General features: G+C 38.0%; 1 protein-coding gene across 9 annotated transcripts in view; it reads left to right on the forward strand.

The window, feature by feature from the left end:
* col12a1b (collagen, type XII, alpha 1b) overlaps window positions 1-18932 on the forward strand; it is a 141028-nt gene that overhangs the window by 46706 nt on the left and 75390 nt on the right. For 8 of the 9 annotated variants that reach the window (XM_037085513.1, XM_037085510.1, XM_037085509.1 and 5 more), the window contains 8 exons: window positions 2982-3111; window positions 5354-5499; window positions 7990-8119; window positions 8744-8880; window positions 14203-14332; window positions 15386-15525; window positions 17632-17764; window positions 17884-17898. In XM_037085513.1, coding sequence (XP_036941408.1) covers window positions 2982-3111; window positions 5354-5499; window positions 7990-8119; window positions 8744-8880; window positions 14203-14332; window positions 15386-15525; window positions 17632-17764; window positions 17884-17898 — 961 coding nt within the window. The remainder of the gene's footprint in view (window positions 1-2981; window positions 3112-5353; window positions 5500-7989; window positions 8120-8743; window positions 8881-14202; window positions 14333-15385; window positions 15526-17631; window positions 17765-17883; window positions 17899-18932) is intronic. The other variant, XM_037085508.1, reaches the window with a different exon arrangement.

Below are 18932 nucleotides of genomic sequence, written 5' to 3' on the forward strand. Positions count from 1 at the left end.
CTGAAATGTTGACTGATGTGGTTTAGTTAGCAACGTTGTCCACGTTACAACACATTTTGTGCTATTGAATAAGTTTAGTCTATAAGTAAGTCCTGAAAACAAGTTATATATGAAAATATTCAGTATAATAATAAGACAGATTAGAGATTTCAACTAGGGATGTAAATGATTAAATATTCATCAATTAATCGCCTTTAAGAATTTAACTGGTTAGAAATGTTACAATAAGGTACTTGCTTTTCAAATATATACCAATAAAACACAAAGTACCAATGTGAGAAAAACATTTGACACAAACTGATATTGTGATATTTTAGCCAGTATTCCTCAGTATGGGTTGGGTTTTCTTTCCAGTTGCTGAACAGCAATTGATTGGAGCTCCACAATTAGAATGAAATGTTAGGCTAACGTTACAGATAAGAGGTAGCTAGCATCAGCGAAGGAGCCACCACAACCTGTGAGAAAGATGTCGGTGGTGGTGGTGGACCTTGCTGTTCCCAAAAGAGATTAAATTGTTCAAAGAATTCTCTGGAAGTGAGTGTTTGAGCTGTAATTCAACAGGTGGCTCCGCTAGAGTCAAGAAAAACTGAACTTGATTTGAGAAAAAAATTGTTTTGCATTGGAAACAGCTTGAACTTCATCAATCATAGACACAAATAACTTGATAAAGGAGATTTTTCTCTGCAGACGTCAAAAATGAACATTCCAGCAGCTTGAGAAGCTGCAGCCTCTTTGTGTTTGTTTGTCGTTTCTCCGCTGGGTTTGATTTTCCAGCAGAAAAGAACAGGAATGTGACACTGTTTAGCAGCCAAGTTGGACGTTCCACACATGAGGACTTTCCCACCAGCACATGAACACAACACAATAGTTTCAGTTTAACAGACAATTATACAACACCTTGACCACCACCAGTCAGTGATAGCTCCTGAAGAACTGATCACCAGGAGAGAACAGAGAGGCATATTTCATTCAAATCTTATTTCTATATTGCAAAGATATCTTTTGAATAGATGTTAATGTTGTTTTTTCATCACCACCCACTGTGGCACACAAAAAAAGAAATGTTTCCAGAGCTCCAAAAGGTTTGTTGGCGATGTTTTTATTTTGATCTAATTAGTGATTTGAACATTTTATTCTAAACCTTCTGTGTTTTGACCATTTTCTTTTACAACCTGCACAGAAGTCACTGCAGACTGCACTGATTTTGCTGTGTTGGATCATGAGTTGACAAGATTTTGTTTTGCTTTTTGGAAAGAACAAAAACCTGGCAGCTTCATCATCAGCAACCAACCTCCCAAAATATTTTTTTTAGATGAGAGAAGGTACTGTAATAGGTTCTTCTGACAACATTCAGACTGAACTACATCTTAGTCTATACAATAGTTTATACCATGAAGATGATGTCAGTGAAAATGAACATACATTTTGGTGGCTTTGTCGAGTTCTCTTGTAAAAAAAAACAAAAACTAATTAATTTACCTTTAGTCTTACTCACCTTAACTGATTGGTTCCGAATAAAACTTTTGTTTTTTTCATAAAAGCTTTAACCTAAACTGTTCAAATCATTGTTTACTTGCTAGCAAACGTCTTTTTCCATGTATTTCTTGGTGCAGTGCTTTGTCAAATAGCACACCTGGCCAAGTACACATTTTATATAAAACCCAGACCTGGTAGGTAACACTTTCTAGAGTCTTTCTAGTCCAACACATATGAGAATTTAAAAGAACATGGGGGATTTAAGCATCACATATTCTGTTTTTTGTGTGACTGAGAACCTGTCATTATCTAAATGAAGAGTCATCTTTTGCAGTTTATGTTGGCTGTAATTTGAGCCAAAGGAAATTAATAAGCATAAGAGATGCTATTTGATATCCAGGTTCTCATCCAGCACTCACAGATGGTAGACATAAAGGTTCTGAACCAGGAAGCACAACGTGCAAATTCCTCTGATAAAGTTTTATGGGCTACACCAATTTTCTGTGTCTTTTGACCATTTATATCTGGAACACGAGAGTGAAAGTCGTCCCAAACAACAATGGGGAACCAGGGGCTTTATAACTGAATGTCTGTAATCTGAAATCCTAGCTTACCTCAGTTTAAGGTGAAATTTTATGACTTTTAGGAAAAACTCTTATCATAGGATAGGAATTTAGCTATTAAAGAACCTTCTTAACTGACGAATTGGCTCCATTAGGAATCCTTAGTTAAAGTGGCATAGACCCTGTTTGCAATTCCAAATAACTGTCAAAAGAAGAGAAGCCAACACTGCTGAAGCTTACTGTTGTGGCTAATATTGATGTCAGTCTGGCAGAGAGGCTAATACTGTTAAAAATTATTTTTTTTTGATAAACAATTTAGAAAACAGTTCATTCCCAGAAGTTGACAAAGCTCAGTTGTTAATTGTCCAAACACTAATGGGTGTACAAGATCTTTTCTAAATGAGTCTTAATGTGTAATTTTAGATATTTAAACCAGGATTATGACAACAAGATTATGAATCAGACCTGACATTTGTTTCTGTATTAAAGAACAATTAATTACACCCTCCTTTAAACGTCTTAGTTCTCCTGTCTGTAGGTACAGAAGGTTTTGGCTTTATTTGGCCAACAGAGTTTTCTCCTTGCACCTCAACACAGAAAGGGTTAATGAAATTCCATTTTCTGTGCTGAAAAGTGAAAACTAAACAATATGTAAATCTACTGTCAACTGTTTTCACTGGTAATCGTTTTTGTCAAAGCGGAAAACCTTTGAACGCGAATCTAAAGCAAAGTCTCATATCTTTTATTTCTTCTCATCCTGTTAAAAAAACTTCACATTGAACTTGGTCATTTTTGTCTGTTGTCTTTGTCAGGATTTTAGACACATCTCATTTAGCCTGTATAATGTACAAGAACTTTAATTGCTACACTTTTGGACTAAATCTTGAAAATCATAGTGAAATTGCTGGCAACGGTATAACAACCAGTCCTTCAACGTTTCAGCTGCTGGTCGACGGGTCAGTGACGACTGCCGTGCTTGAAGGCCTGACCCCTCTGACAGAGTACATTGTCAACGTTTACTCTGTGACTGGCGAGGAGAGCAGCGAGCCTTTGAAGGGCACCGAGACCACCTGTAAGTGTGTTTCCTCTTCCTCTTTGCCCCTTTGTGTATTAACAGAAATGCTTTGTTTCCATTTTCACAAGACACTCGGCGCCCTTTGGGTGGCAGATAGAGTCGCTCTGTGGTGTTTCATTGCTGTGGGAAAGCATTCTGTTTCTTCCATATGGTTTGTGAGATAAACAGCTTGATTTCTCTGCTCATTAGCCTGTTTCACACACATCGTTGGAACTTGTTTACGCACTTCTTTTCCGCCTCAAATCTGCTCCAACATTTCTGTTTATACAACATATATTTAGCATCTGATCTGAGGCAGAAAACTGCTCAACACAAACATGGTACCATGATGCAATACTGTGAGCTGATGCTCGTCTTTGCTGGGCAAAGTAAGAAGCCCTTCGAGCCATTAAGACGACTGTAATGAGGTGATTCATCAGGGCTGCGGTCATTTTGTATATCTTAAATAAACTGATATAATTTAACGATGTGTTAAGTGCATGGCTCTAAGTGCTTTTATTTGTTCATCTGTCCTTTAATGTTCACTTTATTTGTTCTTAAATGTGCCACTGATTTTAACAATGAGCAGTTTCCCACTGTCATAAAACAATAAGTGATAGTTCTGTCGTCGTCCACTTGGATGGCACCCATAGCCATTAGATCACCATGGCCTCATTTTTTATACTAACACTCACTTAGGTCCTTATGTCCTTCTGAAAATAGTGTCTGCCGTTTTTGAGAGTGACTCAAACAGAAAGTGTGTAAAGACTGGAGGCTGGAGGCTGTGGGTTTGGGTGGGGGTGTCCCCTATTGATCTTTCATAGTGCTTAACAGTGAAGAGATAGGGCTTATTGTGCAAACCACACTCTTAAAAGCCCAAATGACACATTTTCTCTGTTAAAAGAAATGTTTATTGGTGCTCAACATGGTACATCCTGTTCACAGTAAAAGTGAACTAGACATTATGGTAGCCAGCCTCGGAATCCTTCCATTCACATTTACTGTCACCACACTTATGCAAACAAGAATTAGTCTAGATTAGATTAACTTGATAGTCCACCTCAGTGGAATTTTTCCTTTTTCCTTCTCCCAAACTACAAAAAGTGCTAACACTACATATAGTACAATGTATCATCAAAAAATATACAAATATACAACTTACAATTTTGCAAATGAGCTGATAGCCATAGATAGGATGTATAAATATACCAGAGGCAGGGTTAATAGAAGAAATTGGATTTATCTTTTTTATGAGCTAAATCAACTCAGGACCTTCCCCAGGGACCAGGAAACTTTGGAGGATTTGAAGCCACAAACTGTTTTTTGGTCATTATACTTTGACACTTCAACATGGAGTCACAGAATAAATGTACAACAGACGGAATGATTGAATGATTGATGATCTTTTTCATATATCAACTGAATAATTTGCCTACTATTGATGAGTCTTTAGACCATGGTGGAAACACAGACAATAACAGGCTAAAGGAGTTTTTAACCATTTAAGATATGTAATGAAAGAGCACATTTTTTTCCTGTGTTAATGAATTTTCATTTAACTATTTTAGTTTCAGTTTTAATCAGACCTTTCCACTGAATTATTAAATTGCTTTTTGTACAACACTGGGGCTCTATAGCAGAAAAAGAATAAGATATATCAGGCTTTGAATACAAAAACATTACTGTCCATATGATCAAGACACAGTTGGTTTTAGTCTCTTCTGGGATTTATTAATCAAATGTTAAGAGTATTTCCAGCCTTTTCCTTTTACCACATTAATGACACAGGGCTTCCTGTTTGGAAGATGCTTAATAAATCAGCAACCACATACGTAACTTTGTATGCTGTCCAATAAAGGCAAAAAATCCCGCATGATGATAAAATAAAAGAGCCTTCATCTCTTTGGGACGGATTTTGGAGATTTGATCTTGATGTTGCTCGCCTGTTTGTGTCATTATCTGTTTGGGCCAAAACCAAAAACACCTCCAAATATTGAATATTGAATCAAAAGAGATCATTGCTGACCTGCCCGTTCAGTCATTTGATTCAAAGAATCCCCAGTTGTTGCTCTCAAGTCTGGATACTTCAACTTACATCAGAATGTTGAATCTATTACACAAATTAATGAAACAGCAAATATTCAAGATTGTCCAGCCTTGGTGATCTCTGAATACTCTGTGTCATGCTACTCTACTAAGATACATTCAACTGGAGGTCCCTGTTATATTAAGCTTTTCTTGTGTGTTTTTGTCTTTTCAGTGCCACTGTCAGCTGCAAAGAACATGATTGTTTATGATGAGACCTCCAGCACAATGAGGGTGAGATGGGAGGAGGCAGCTGGTGCCACAGGCTACATGCTCCGGTACAAATCCATCAACGCTACTGAGCCTCAGGTGGAGGGGGAGGTAAAGTCATTCTTCTTTCAAATCTTATTTGTGAGGCTGTGTGTTTAACGTGGGAAATGGTTTGAAGTTTACTGACAGACATCTACTTAGACAGCAGTAATTTATTTTTACGTAATTCTAGGATCCTGTACTCTGTAGCAAGCTAACATAAAGGATTGTTAGAATTGACCCTGCCTCCTGGGGGCTTAGCCCAGCTAAGATTGTTTTTTTTTTTTCCTATTTTCCATACAATGAAAATTACTACCTTAAACAATATAGTAAACTAATTGCATGTTAACTGGTGTAGGATTGACCATCCTTAGGCCATGCTTATGTTTTGTTAGCCTCATACCCTGTTAGCTAAAGGTAGAATGCTTATAGTTTAGGTAATAGAAGGCCTCACTGGATTTTTTTGGGGAAAAAATATGTATGGTCGTTAATGGTGCAGACAAATACACTTTTGATGCTGTTTGAATTGTGCTATGAATTACAAACATCATGTCAATTTAAACGATGATTTTGCAAGTGAAGACAGTTTTTGTTTGTTTTAAAGTTAGTAAAATTACAGCATTTATAACATTCCTTGAACTACATCATCTTGCACAATTTGTGTCACCACAATGACATCCATTTATGTTGTATAGGAGATCAGTTGAAATAAACAGTTTTTACATGGTCAGCTTATTTAATTATAGCTTCTTATCTTGACACATCAAAATTTAGCTAATTTTCAAGATTACATTTCTGTGTGTAAGGTATTTTTTTCAGCATTTTTTAATTAATTGTGCTTTTATAAAGTGATGGGGTCAAATTTGTCATTTCAAAAAGTGGTGGAGACATCGTCAGTCCCCACTGTCCCCAATGCCCTCAGTAAACACAAAATGTTTGCTTATATTGACAGCTGCAATTATGCCAAAAGGAAAATTAGTCAGATCTGTTAGCTAGTTAATATACAAGACTGGCTCTACAGGGTTTCAGTTAATGGTTGTTTAATGATCTGATGTCACTTAAGCAACTGTTGGGTGTGTAGACATGGTTACGTATTTGATTACGTATTTTGGACATCTTATATTTTATTTTTATGAAAAACTGACTTTCTTGAGTTATTAATTCACAACATTTGTATACTACATGGGACTATTCATACAGGATAAAAACATGATTTGTCACTTGACATTAACTGCTACACATATTTTTTCTAAAAAAATGTCCCATGGTGGTCCACCGATGGTCCTCTGAAGGACTTAGTCTGGACATAAGTCCTCCCTGTGATTGATGGGAAACTGAGTCCTTTGCAGGGAATATCAAAAGGTTACAGTCAATCTATGTAAAGAAAAGAACAAGGCAAACATTACCATCACACCAGTCTGAGCCAAAGTTCCCATAAGGAGTGAGTCCCCATTATCGACTTAGTGAACATATGTCCCTACAACATCAGCTATACAAATGCACTAAAAAAAACAGGCATCCAAACACTTTTAAACATGAGAAACACACAAACTCACTCACATCTTAATGTATGTGCTCAGCATTTCCACATTGATTTTATAAGAGCAGGCTCCTACTCATGTCGCCTTACTGCTTCCAGATGGCAATGAGATGAGTGCTTCATAGAACAGGAAGTGGACTTTAACAGCCCAGCTCAGGCCAGGCCCGCAAAAAGCAGAGCCCACAGACACGCTGGGTAATGGGAAGGATTAGCTCACGGCGTGAAGTCATCAGGGTGATATAAACAGAACAGATGCTGAATGCTTCTGTGGTGTTAACCCTCATATGCGATTATAGAGCAAAGGAAAATGTAAGGGATGATTTAATGTACAGCGAGGTGGTCCTTACTGGAAAATATGCACCTGAAATGGGAATCATGACCTCAGAGGGGCATTGCATAAATGATCCTTGAAACTTGAATTCAGGGATTTGAGACAAATTAGAGACACTGATGTCGGGTGATCCGATCTGGCTCACATTAATAGTTCAAGTTCATCCCAGCAGTGTTGGATGGGGCTGAGGTCAGGGCTCCTTACAAGCTAGTTATATTGTTGTTCACCAGATTGGGAAAATCATTTCTTCATGGGACTTTCTTGACTTTGTGCACAGGTGTATTGTCATGCTGAAGCAGGAAGGAGAAAAACACAACTGCAAGCAAGATTAAAAGCAATTTGTCTCAAATATCAGAGCATTAAGATTTGCCCTCACTGGAACAAAGAATCCTAAAGTAGAAAAAAAAAAATCCCAGGACTCGAAAACTGTAACAAATTGGGCTAAAACATGGACGGTAACGATTACACATCTTTTTGTGTCACAGTATTATTGTGTCATTTTCAGTTTGTGTGAATCACTAGAAGTCACAAACATCACAGCAGTTTGAGAGTTGGGTCTGTTAACCAGGTGTTCAGTTAAAACAACACAACAACAAAAACCATTTCTCACATGTCCTGTCTCGTCTGTTGTCCAACCTCGACCCCCATCCCTCTGTCTCTGTTCTTGTTTTCCCCCTCCCTCCCTCTGTAGGAGCGTGTTGGAGGAGATATAACTAGCGTCCAGCTGGTGCAGCTCATACCCAACACAGAATACTCCATATCACTTTATGCCTTGCATGGAGAAGCTGCCAGTGACCCTCTAGAGGGGACAGGAGTCACATGTATGTAATGCTGAACTGATTCTGTACTCAAACAGAAATAATGTACTTTACATTTGTTGTGTTGCTTTCTTAAATATACTTTATACTCAGCATTGCTGTAAGGAACCTACAGGAGTTTTCCCAAAAACTTAAACTTCCTATCTATCATATCATGTAGTGATCTTATTGATAAGTGTCTCAAATAATGAGATTAATTCTGCACAATTAAAGATTATAACGAAATGTTAGAAAGGATTTGACCACACATTATTTCACAAATGTAATTCTTTTTTGAAAAATAGACACTGATTTATTTTTACAAGATACCAGGACTTATCTCCTCTTGAATAAAACCTTGTGTTTATTAGAAAAGGGTTTAGTAAAGGAAAAAACTTTTTACAAAATTTAACTGGGTTTTATTTTTATGTCAGCTTTTATTTTAGAAGAGTTGGATCACATATCCCACATGCTGGAGTTAGGGTTTTGGATTGTGGGCTTATAGATAGAAAACAGATGCGCTTAAAAACTGAGCTGCTGTCTGGCCCCACCATTTCCATCATCAGCTTTTAGTTTTATAAATGCTTTTATGCTTCACTCAGGATGGTTAAAATTTTTAATAGATGTCTGTTCTCTGTCCACCCTCAGTGCCCATGCCTCCTGCTGGAGTCCTGAGAATCACTGATGTTACTCACAGCGCCATGAAGCTCAATTGGGATGCTGCTCCTGGAGCGGTCCGCAAGTACATCATCACCTACAAACCAGAGGAGGGAGAACTGAAAGAGGTAAAACCGAGGTTCTGTCCTTCTATGTTTCCTGACTGATACTGAAATCACTTCACACATGATACAAGGTTGTCACAGTCAGAAAAGTGGTTGTGTACCCATACCTTTTTTGGGAATTATGAAAAAGCTACAAATGTTATAAATTAAAATAAACAATTTATTTTACAATTTGAACCTGTCATTTTAGCTTTAAAAGCTTTCAAACTCCATTTTGGGGGGGATGTTAAATAATTAGTCAATTAATTGATTAGTTAACCTTTAAGTCTTGTTTTTAAGTAAGAACAACAAATTTTGTAAGGCTCCAGCTTCCTTGATATGGGTATTTGCTGCTTTATTTTGTTTTATATCAACATAAACTGATTTGGTTTTTTCATTGACATTTATATGCCATCGTATGACATTTCATATACGAACTTAGAGAAAATAATTGGCACATGAATTGATATTTAAAACTAGAATGGCACTCAGTAGAGAGCATACCTCGGCCATGGCCCAACTGTTACCAAAATATTTTTTTTTTCATCAAGAACCATGTATTATCCCCTAAGAGACTGATAAAACTGACAAAAAAATCTCACAATGATAAAGAGAGTGGAAAAAAGAAAAAATCCTGGATCTGTTCTTCTATCTGTATCCATACCAGTATTCACCCTTCATTTAATTTTCATGGAAACCCATTATAGTAGCCTGTGGCATCTTTATGTTTCCCACTATTTGCTTTTAAAGGCCATATGTTTTAATTATTTTCCTCTTTCAAAGACAATCTTCAGGTTTTGTTTGCTTTGGAATTTTTGAATCTCAAGCAACCCCCTTCTTTGTCCTTATTGTGCAGTTCAAACTCTGTCTAACTGTGAAAGTACCATCTAAACAGTCTAAATGAGTTCCATGTGAAAAGAGAGTGTAGAGGTGCAACCTTTCCTATTGGCAGGTATCAGTCATGGCACAACACTTGTTGAAAGTGTTCACACTGTTTGTAAGGCCAGTCAGAGGTGCCTTTTAATAACAAAACCTCACAGAGAGGTTCATCAGGGTGTATTTTTAGTCAGCAGTGATACCCTCATTCTGGGAAAGTGAGGAAGTCAGGACTGAGCCAGGAGTTATAGCCGGACTCTGAGCAGATTTGGCTGATCAGTCTGCTGGCAGAGGAGTGCTGGCTCAGGTCATCAGCCCAGCCTGACTGGATCATCCCAGCACTACTCATAATTTCTCACTGTTGATGACAAGCAGTCTGCAATGAATCGGGAGCCCAAGGTGCTGTCGGCTGACACCTGCAAGATTTTCCAGAATGTTGATGGATGACACACAGCAGCTCAACTCCTCTTAAGGATTACAGCTGAAGGTTTCTTGTGTCTATAGAAGACACATTGGATTAATGCCTTCTAAGTGCTGAGGGTTATATTCTCTACTGCTTATGTAACTTACCACTAGCACTACCCTGAAATGGGAAAGTGGACTGAGGATTCATGTCTCATGTTTTCTATATTAAGGCTTTGACTTATAATTTCACATAAAACTATAAAACTAGTCTCCCATCTGAATCACATAGTAAATCTGCAGAGCTTGAAATATAGTGTAAAATACGAATAGAATAGAATAGAATAGAATATACTTAATTGTCCCCTAGGGGAAATTTGCCATGGACTCAAAGTGCATGCGCTTATTTGTAGCTGCCATTACAAAAAATAAATACACATAACAGCTAAAGGCGTACGGGCATAGGCTACATACAAACTCATGACACATCCAATAAGATTAAAACAACACTAGGTTATTGCACACTTCCCAGGCCTCAGCATACGGCTCTATTTAGAATTTTGATGGAGGTGGGTACATAAGAGTATTTAAAATGTTTCAGTTTGCATTTGGGGATTCTGTACCTTCTGCCAGAAGGCAAGAGCTTGTAATCCCTTTGAAGGATGTATGAACGGGTTCGACAATACCCTCTGCGCCTGCTTGAGTACAGACTGCTCATAGATGGACTGAAGGGAGAGCTTGTCAGTCCTCCCCATCACCTTCATAGCAGTCTATACGAGGTGCTGCAATTTATATTTGGACTTTGTGACGAGATTGTGGAATCACGCCGTCATCCCATACCTAATGACTGCCTGATAAAGTAAAAATAATACGATGTTCTGGCTGTCACTAAACATACTCAGTCAGCTTAGAAAATACAGCCTTTGCTGTAAACGAAAACACACATAGTCTACGTGATCACTCTAACTGAAGAGGTTATCTAGGTGAATACCCAGATACTTGTAAGATTTGACCTGTTTGAGCTCCTCCCTGTGTATGGACAGTGGAGTATGATCCCCCACCGACCAAGGGTCAAAAACCATCTCCTCAGTTTTTTTGATGTAAATGATGAGGTAGTTCTCGTCACACCACTGAGCAAATCAAGAGTTCATCATTAGTAACACACAGACTTGTGGTACAAGTGATATCCCTTTCACACTGGACAACCCCCCTTTCAACCACTAATTTGGCTTTTATCTTCAGTGGGAAAGGATACAGTCGGCATTTCTTCCCAGGTAGGAGCACTCACACGTAGTCACAGGTATTAACCAGCTCCAGCTCTGAGCAGTTGTAATATCAAGGATGTAAATAATTGCCCTCAACATCATCAGTCAGTATTCAGTTTGAAAAAGAGACTGAATAAAGGAATAAATGATATAATACAGTGGGGCAAATAAGTATTTAGTCAACCACCAATTGTGCAAGTTCTCCTACTTGAAAAGATTAGAGAGGCCTGTAATTGTCAACATGGGTAAACCTCAACCATGAGAGACAGAATGTGGAAAAAAAAACAGAAAATCACATTGTTTGATTTTTAAAGAATTTATTTCCAAATTAGAGTGGAAAATAAGTATTTGGTCAGCTACAAAGAAGCAAGATTTCTGGCTGTCAAAGAGGTCTAACTTCTTCTAATGAGGTCTAACGAGGCTCCACTCGTTACCTGTATTAATGGCACCTGTTTTAACTCATTATCGGTATAAAAGACACCTGTCCACAACCTCAGTCAGTCACACTCCAAACTCCACTATGGCCAAGACCAAAGAGCTGTCGAAGGACACCAGAGACAAAATTGTAGACCTGCACCAGGCTGGGAAGACTGAATCTGCAATAGGTAAAACGCTTGGTGTAAAGAAATCAACTGTGGGAGCAATTATTAGAAAATGGAAGACATACAAGACCACTGATAATCTCCCTCGATCTGGGGCTCCATGCAAGATCTCACCCCGTGGCGTCAAAATGATAACAAGAACGGTGAGCAAAAATCCCAGAACCACACGGGGGGACCTAGTGAATGACCTGCAGAGAGCTGGGACCACAGTAACAAAGGCTACTATCAGTAACACAATGCGCCGCCAGGGACTCAAATCCTGCACTGCCAGACGTGTCCCCCTGCTGAAGCCAGTACACGTCCAGGCCCGTCTGTGGTTCGCTAGAGAGCATTTGGATGATCCAGAAGAGGACTGGGAGAATGTGTTATGGTCAGATGAAACCAAAATAGAACATTTTGGTAGAAACACAGGTTCTCGTGTTTGGAGGAGAAAGAATACTGAATTGCATCCGAAGAACACCATACCCACTGTGAAGCATGGGGGTGGAAACATCATGCTTTGGGGCTGTTTTTCTGCAAAGGGACCAGGACGACTGATCTGTGTAAAGGAAAGAATGAATGGGGCCATGTATCGAGAGATTTTGAGTGAAAAGCTCCTTCCATCAGCAAGGGCATTGAAGATGAGACGTGGCTGGGTCTTTCAGCATGACAATGATCCCAAACACACAGCCAGGGCGACAAAGGAGTGGCTTCGTAAGAAGCATTTCAAGGTCCTGGAGTGGCCTAGCCAGTCTCCAGATCTCAACCCCATAGAAAATCTGTGGAGGGAGTTGAAAGTCCGTGTTGCCCAACGACAGCCCCAAAACATCACTGCTCTAGAGGAGATCTGCATGGAGGAATGGGCCAAAATACCAGCAACAGTGTGTGAAAAGCTTGTGAAGAGTTACAGAAAATGTTTGGCCTCCGTTATTGCCAACAAAGGGTACATAACAAAGTATTGAGATGAACTTTTGGTATTGACCAAATACTTATTTTCCACCATGATTTGCAAATAAATTCTTTAAAAATCAAACAATGTGATTTTCTGCTTTTTTTTTTTTTTTTTTTTTTTTTTTTTCTCCACATTCTGTCTCTCATGGTTGAGGTTTACCCATGTTGACAATTACAGGCCTCTCTAATCTTTTCAAGTGGGAGAAATTGCACAATTAGTGGTTGTCTAAATACTTATTTGCCCCACTGTATATATATATATATATAATAAAATAAATAAAAAATAAACTATTTAAAAAAAGTAATCACCACAATATTGTCCCTGGACTCCATGTTGCTTTCTTCTGTTCCCCGTTGTCCAGAACGTCAAACATGACACACTAAAAAAAAAATCAAAAAAGGCAAACTTAACTACTTGCAGTTGGAAAGGAGCCAGTCATATATTTTTGAAATTTTTTCTCCACATTTTTTTCCACATTCAGATTTCCTACCATTTGCTTTGTAAGACAACATCTGGCTAATAAGGAAACAATACAAGAATCAAAATTGTTTTAATTCTTGAACTTGGCATAAAAAAACTGTTTCTGGGAATTCCTCCCCAAGGTCCATTTAGTAGCTTTAGCTTTTAATAATATCACATCAGTAGAGGAAGTTTGCTCAGTTGTCATGTATAGAGTTGTCATTTCCATTTTTTTTCTGAACACTTTAAGGCCTCCTCATTCAAGGAGTATGTTTCCGAAGCTTGACTAAATCAAAGGAAAATGTCACTGGGTTATGTTAAGATTCATGCAAATGTCAATCATGTTTAAAGGTTGAATAATCCTAGTTCTAGGATCTTTACCTATACATTGTCGCTGTCTTTACTGGTGCATTGATCTAGAACAGCAAACAAACACCAGCAGAGGGGACCAGTTATACTCTGCTGTTGCTTGACATCAATGGACACATGATTCTTTTACTAAATCTGACCAAGTTCTTGCATGTGTTACCTATTGGAGAAAACACATTTAGATTAACATTTAAAGTAATCCTGTGATATATGATGCCATTTCACTAGTATGTGGTGCTATGAAAATATGCTTCATGTAGGAATATGTTGGTGTTCATGCATTTGAGTCATTATTAACAATTCCTGCTGGCGCGAATTTCTGTTTTCTTAAGTTTCGATGCATATTAAAAACCCTTGCTATTTAAATTAGAGGGTTGTGCAACATTCACTCAATGTGTGTACTCGATTTTCTCTCAATGCTGACTGAATTTGTCACCGACAGGTTGAAGTCGAAGGTGGCATCACCACCCTAGATCTGACCAGCCTCATCTCCCAGACTGAGTACGATGTGGCCGTCACCCCAATCTATGATGAGGGACCTGGATCACCCATGCTCGGAAATGCTATCACAGGTCTGAATCTGCTTTTCGTTTTTGTCATTTGCTCATCATTTTATTTTAAGCACCTCAGAGTTGCGCAGTAGGACTGCAGCAGCTCAGCGGGGTGTTCAATGTCATGTAATATGGCTTAACAAAGTAGGCTGCCTTTGTGTGACCCTGATTTACATCTTATTTTCCACTTTTCCATTCATGATATAGAGATCAAAGGAAAATGTCCACATCTTGAAAGTAGAAGATAGCAAGATATCATGAGGGATTAATGACAACATGTTGAAAACCCACGCTTTAACCTACTCAAACACAACCAGTGTGACAAACCCTGTCCAGTACCTGAACAGCACATGTGTACAGTGTCTGTGATGGTGATGAGCTCTGGATTAGCCTTTCATTACTTCCCCTCCTGGACTGAAAACAGCCTCCGGTGAGGCTGGACTCTCTCTGTGCACCATTAAATCTGTGTGTGTGATCATTTACTGGATTGGCTCTGATTATCATTAATCCCAGGTGAACTGGAAAAACTTTTCAGTGTTTAAACATACACACATGTTGTGGTTCTATACTTGTGAGGACCTTTTAATGACATAGTAGATTCTGCAACTGTAACCGAGCCAGGTTCCAGATCTCTGAATAGGTGTTTTCATCAAATTGAAGAAAATATTTCAGTGCTTAGCTAACCTATCATGTGCACATTTCAAAACCATGTACACCATTAATGCAGCATTTTTATTTCTGGGTATACTTGGCATACTGACAGCCACAGCCGTTTACAGTATTAAATCGATTCATTGACACATATAGAGACAAAAATACTGTTAAATTCAGACACAATGCATTGTTTCTATTCTATATCATGTAACGGTAATGATTAGTGAAAGAAAACATTATAAACATCAATGTAAGCGTTGAAAACGGGTATGATGTTATGATAAACATACTACATTAACGGCTACATTTGTGAGACAATGCGACTGAAAAGTGGCCAGAAAAAAGGTCACAATCATTGATGAGTTTTGACCTCCTTGTTATCATTTCCTTTCTCCATCTTGTTTTTGTTTGTGTGAACAGATGTAGTTCCAGCTCCAAAGAACCTGCAGTTCTCCGAGGTGACCCAGTCCTCCTTCAGAGCCACCTGGGACCATGGAGCCCCAGATGTGGCCCTCTACCGCATTGGTTGGACCAAGAAGGGGGAGACCAACTTCCAATTTGTAAGTTACAAATGCGACTGGTTCTTCAATTATATTTTTCAGCTTTTGTCTGTTTTTCAGCCTTAACTAGTCAACTAATCGATTGTTGTCTAGTACACACAAGTATATCCTGGGTTTTTTGATATGTGCAAACAACTGAGGTGGATAAAGACACATCTCCAAAACTTTTTGGAGGTTTTTAGAAATCCTAAATCAACATCCACTACTGGCTTAGACTGACACATCTGGCATTTGGCTTGTATCCACATATGTATCTGGATTTGTTTTGTCCACTTTACATTTCTATTTGTTATTGAGAATGCATCTTCAGCAGCTGGATAAACAGTACAGTCAAGTGATATCTCTTGGAATATGCAAATGAGCTTCACTTGGACAGCAGCATTTGTCTGCAGTGACACTGAACATCTGGTTTGAGTCACCTCACACAAAATCCAGCCAGTGATGAAGGTTTTTCGCCTGCAGCCTCACTGTGTTTCCTCTGATTAAAACTTGAGCCTGAACTCAGATACAGCTTTGAGTTCAGGTTTAGAGCATTAATGCACACCTGCTTGATGCTGCTCAGACTTTCTGAACTAGTCCAGACTTTAATCCTACTCACTGACAGTCCTGCCTCTTTGACATGTGGTCTGCTCTCCAAGGAGGCTCGATTAAATGACGACTATGAAACTGGAGATGTTTTTGTTTAGGTGAAAATATGAAAGTCATGCTGTATTACTGTCATCAGAGATTTCTCTTATTACTGGAGTCTAACAGAAAATCACACGGAGGACCCATAGTGGTTTTGCAGATCCATTAAACTGACATGCCTCAAAAAACCTAGTTATTGTGTTTGCCCAGAATTAAGTAAAAACATTCATCTTAGCTAAAGCAACAATAATGCTTGCTTTGTTTTCTACTTGTTATACTTTGGCCCTCAATTGTTGCTTTTGGACCCACCTTTGGTTCAGTTCCCTCAGCATGACAGCCTGTGAATGAAATGAATGCCAGGCTCTTCATAACAATTTTAGATTTCATATTATTAGGCGTTCTTTATTGACAAATACAAATAGGTCAGTGGGTTTAAATCAGATACACAGTGAGGGGAAATCTAGTAAGTTGTGAAAGCCAGCTGAACAGTTGTGCATTTTTTGTACTTTTCTTTTCCGTAACAGAAAGGGGAAAGTTTGTAGCTTTGTGCTTATCAGTTTTTATTTGAATTCAGTGTAAGAATGACAGGTGACGTCCCTTAAATGTAGTTTAGTTTATTGGGCATCATGCAACTCATCTTCAGTTATATCTTATATCTATATCTTTGTCTAAAGACCAGGAGTTTGTTTGTTGTGGAGTTTGAGTTTGTAACACCTTAAGTTTTTACTGTAAGTATGACACTGAAGGCTAAACTTATATTTAGATCACAGACCCATTAATAGTGATGCACAGTCTGTTGAAAGGTTTAATTAGTTGAGGAATAATGTGAAGGCATTTACTGTATTAAAAGAGATTTTACATTGTTGAAATTCAGTTTTTTAGTGGCACAGGAATATCAAATATCAGCTGTTGGACCATCATTTTTATTTTTTTTTTTTTCTGGACCTCTTCATCAGACTTTGACTTGAGTGTTTTATGACTGACAATGAAAGAATTCTCTGCACAGAAGTTGTCAAAATAAAAACGACTTCTGCTATCAATTAACTTATTTTGTGGTTTTCTAATGGTCACACCCTCCTTAGGATGTGATCATTTTATCATTAATTGCCGAAAAATTATAGAGTTACCTATCTATTTTTTTTTACTTTACTTTGGTTTCTAAGGTCTTCCAGGAGATTCCTTAAGTTTAAGACCAAAATAGGATAAAAAAAACCTTAAATGCTTAAATTAAAGCTTCAGAGTTTTTGTGCAACAGATTTTATTTTTAGGAAACTTTAACTTGGACATTCTGTAGTTATTTCAGAGGATTTCTTACTTGTTAATGCCACTGAAAAAGCAGTTTGATTTGAATTGCAAAGGATCTTCAACTACACCATTAAAATATAGCTTATCATGTCCTGCTACCTAGATCACAGTGATGTCTATTGGAACTGAATTAGCTCTGTTAATATACAGTACTTAATCTTGCTCCATCACCAGGCCATCCTGAACAAAGAGGAGAATAGTCACGTCCTGCAGAACTTGGATCCCGATACTGAATACTCCGTTACTGTCACAGCCATTTACCCTGATGAGTCAGAGAGCGAGGACCTGATAGGAAGCGAGCGCACATGTAAGCAAACCGTTGAACCAACATCATCTGTCCTGTGTGCAAAAAATCATGTTTTAAACTCACAGATGTAACTGATGTTGAAATAATAATGTTGTTGTTTTCTCAACATCTCTTTCTAGTGTTGAAGGATATATGTAAGTATGTCATGTGAGAAGGAAAGGTTCCTTTTCATCATAATGTTCATGATGTTGTCTGGAATGGTATTGTGAACCATGAGGGACAGTGTGGTTAGAAGCACACTTTTTCTTTCTTAACTGCATGAATGTGCATTTCAGTGCTTCACTGTACGTTCACACCACAAGAAACCTTAGTCAGTCGCTGTTGGACACTGCTGCCTTTTTTCATTTTCATTACATATTCTGAACTGATGCTTTTTACATATAAACAGCTACAATCACTTGACAAATATAGCAAATGTAGTCACTTCAAGTTTTCATGTTCAGCCAGAATGTTTAGCTTCTGCTGCAATATTATTATTGATGTTGTGTCATATTTTAGTTGAATTAAACTTTTAAAAACCACAGCAGTTATGAAAATGGTTTAACTGAGAATATTGAATGTTTAAGTTACAAACATTAATACAACATTCTTATCTTATCTTATTTATACAACATACTTATCTCAACACTGAGCATTTCTTCTTTGTGTACATCATATGGCATAAACAAACAAATGAAGATTTTAAAAATCCACTTCAGCTCCATAATTGACGTGTAGTAGATTGTGGTGTGAACGTAGATTCAGAGCGTTTAATGCAGAAAGTGTGTAAATTGACCTGTAACATGTCATCCTCCACAGACCTCCATCCATGTGAATGACTGTTTTAATTCAACTGTCAGCCATTTTGTTTTGTTTATTTTACCCACCATCCTTCACCGCGGTGTCATTGTAACATTCCTGTAGTCACATTTTCATTCATCTCACATTAATTCATCACATCATCCGTCATCAGTGTTCACCCAGTCATCCAATTAATGTTGTTGCATGTTGTTGTGTTATTGTACAGTGTTTCTGCTGTGGGGTTGAAGGTCAGTAAGCTTTGAATTCAACAAAATCAGCTAACAATTTAATACAGGACTCAGTAACCTGCTTACACTGCAATTTATCTTTTAAAATTGCTCATGATATTTCTTAATCTATTTGTAAAAATTCAAAAATTGATATGAAG

Source organism: Acanthopagrus latus, chromosome 22, assembly GCF_904848185.1.
Source record: "Acanthopagrus latus isolate v.2019 chromosome 22, fAcaLat1.1, whole genome shotgun sequence".
Taxonomy (NCBI): domain Eukaryota; kingdom Metazoa; phylum Chordata; class Actinopteri; order Spariformes; family Sparidae; genus Acanthopagrus; species Acanthopagrus latus.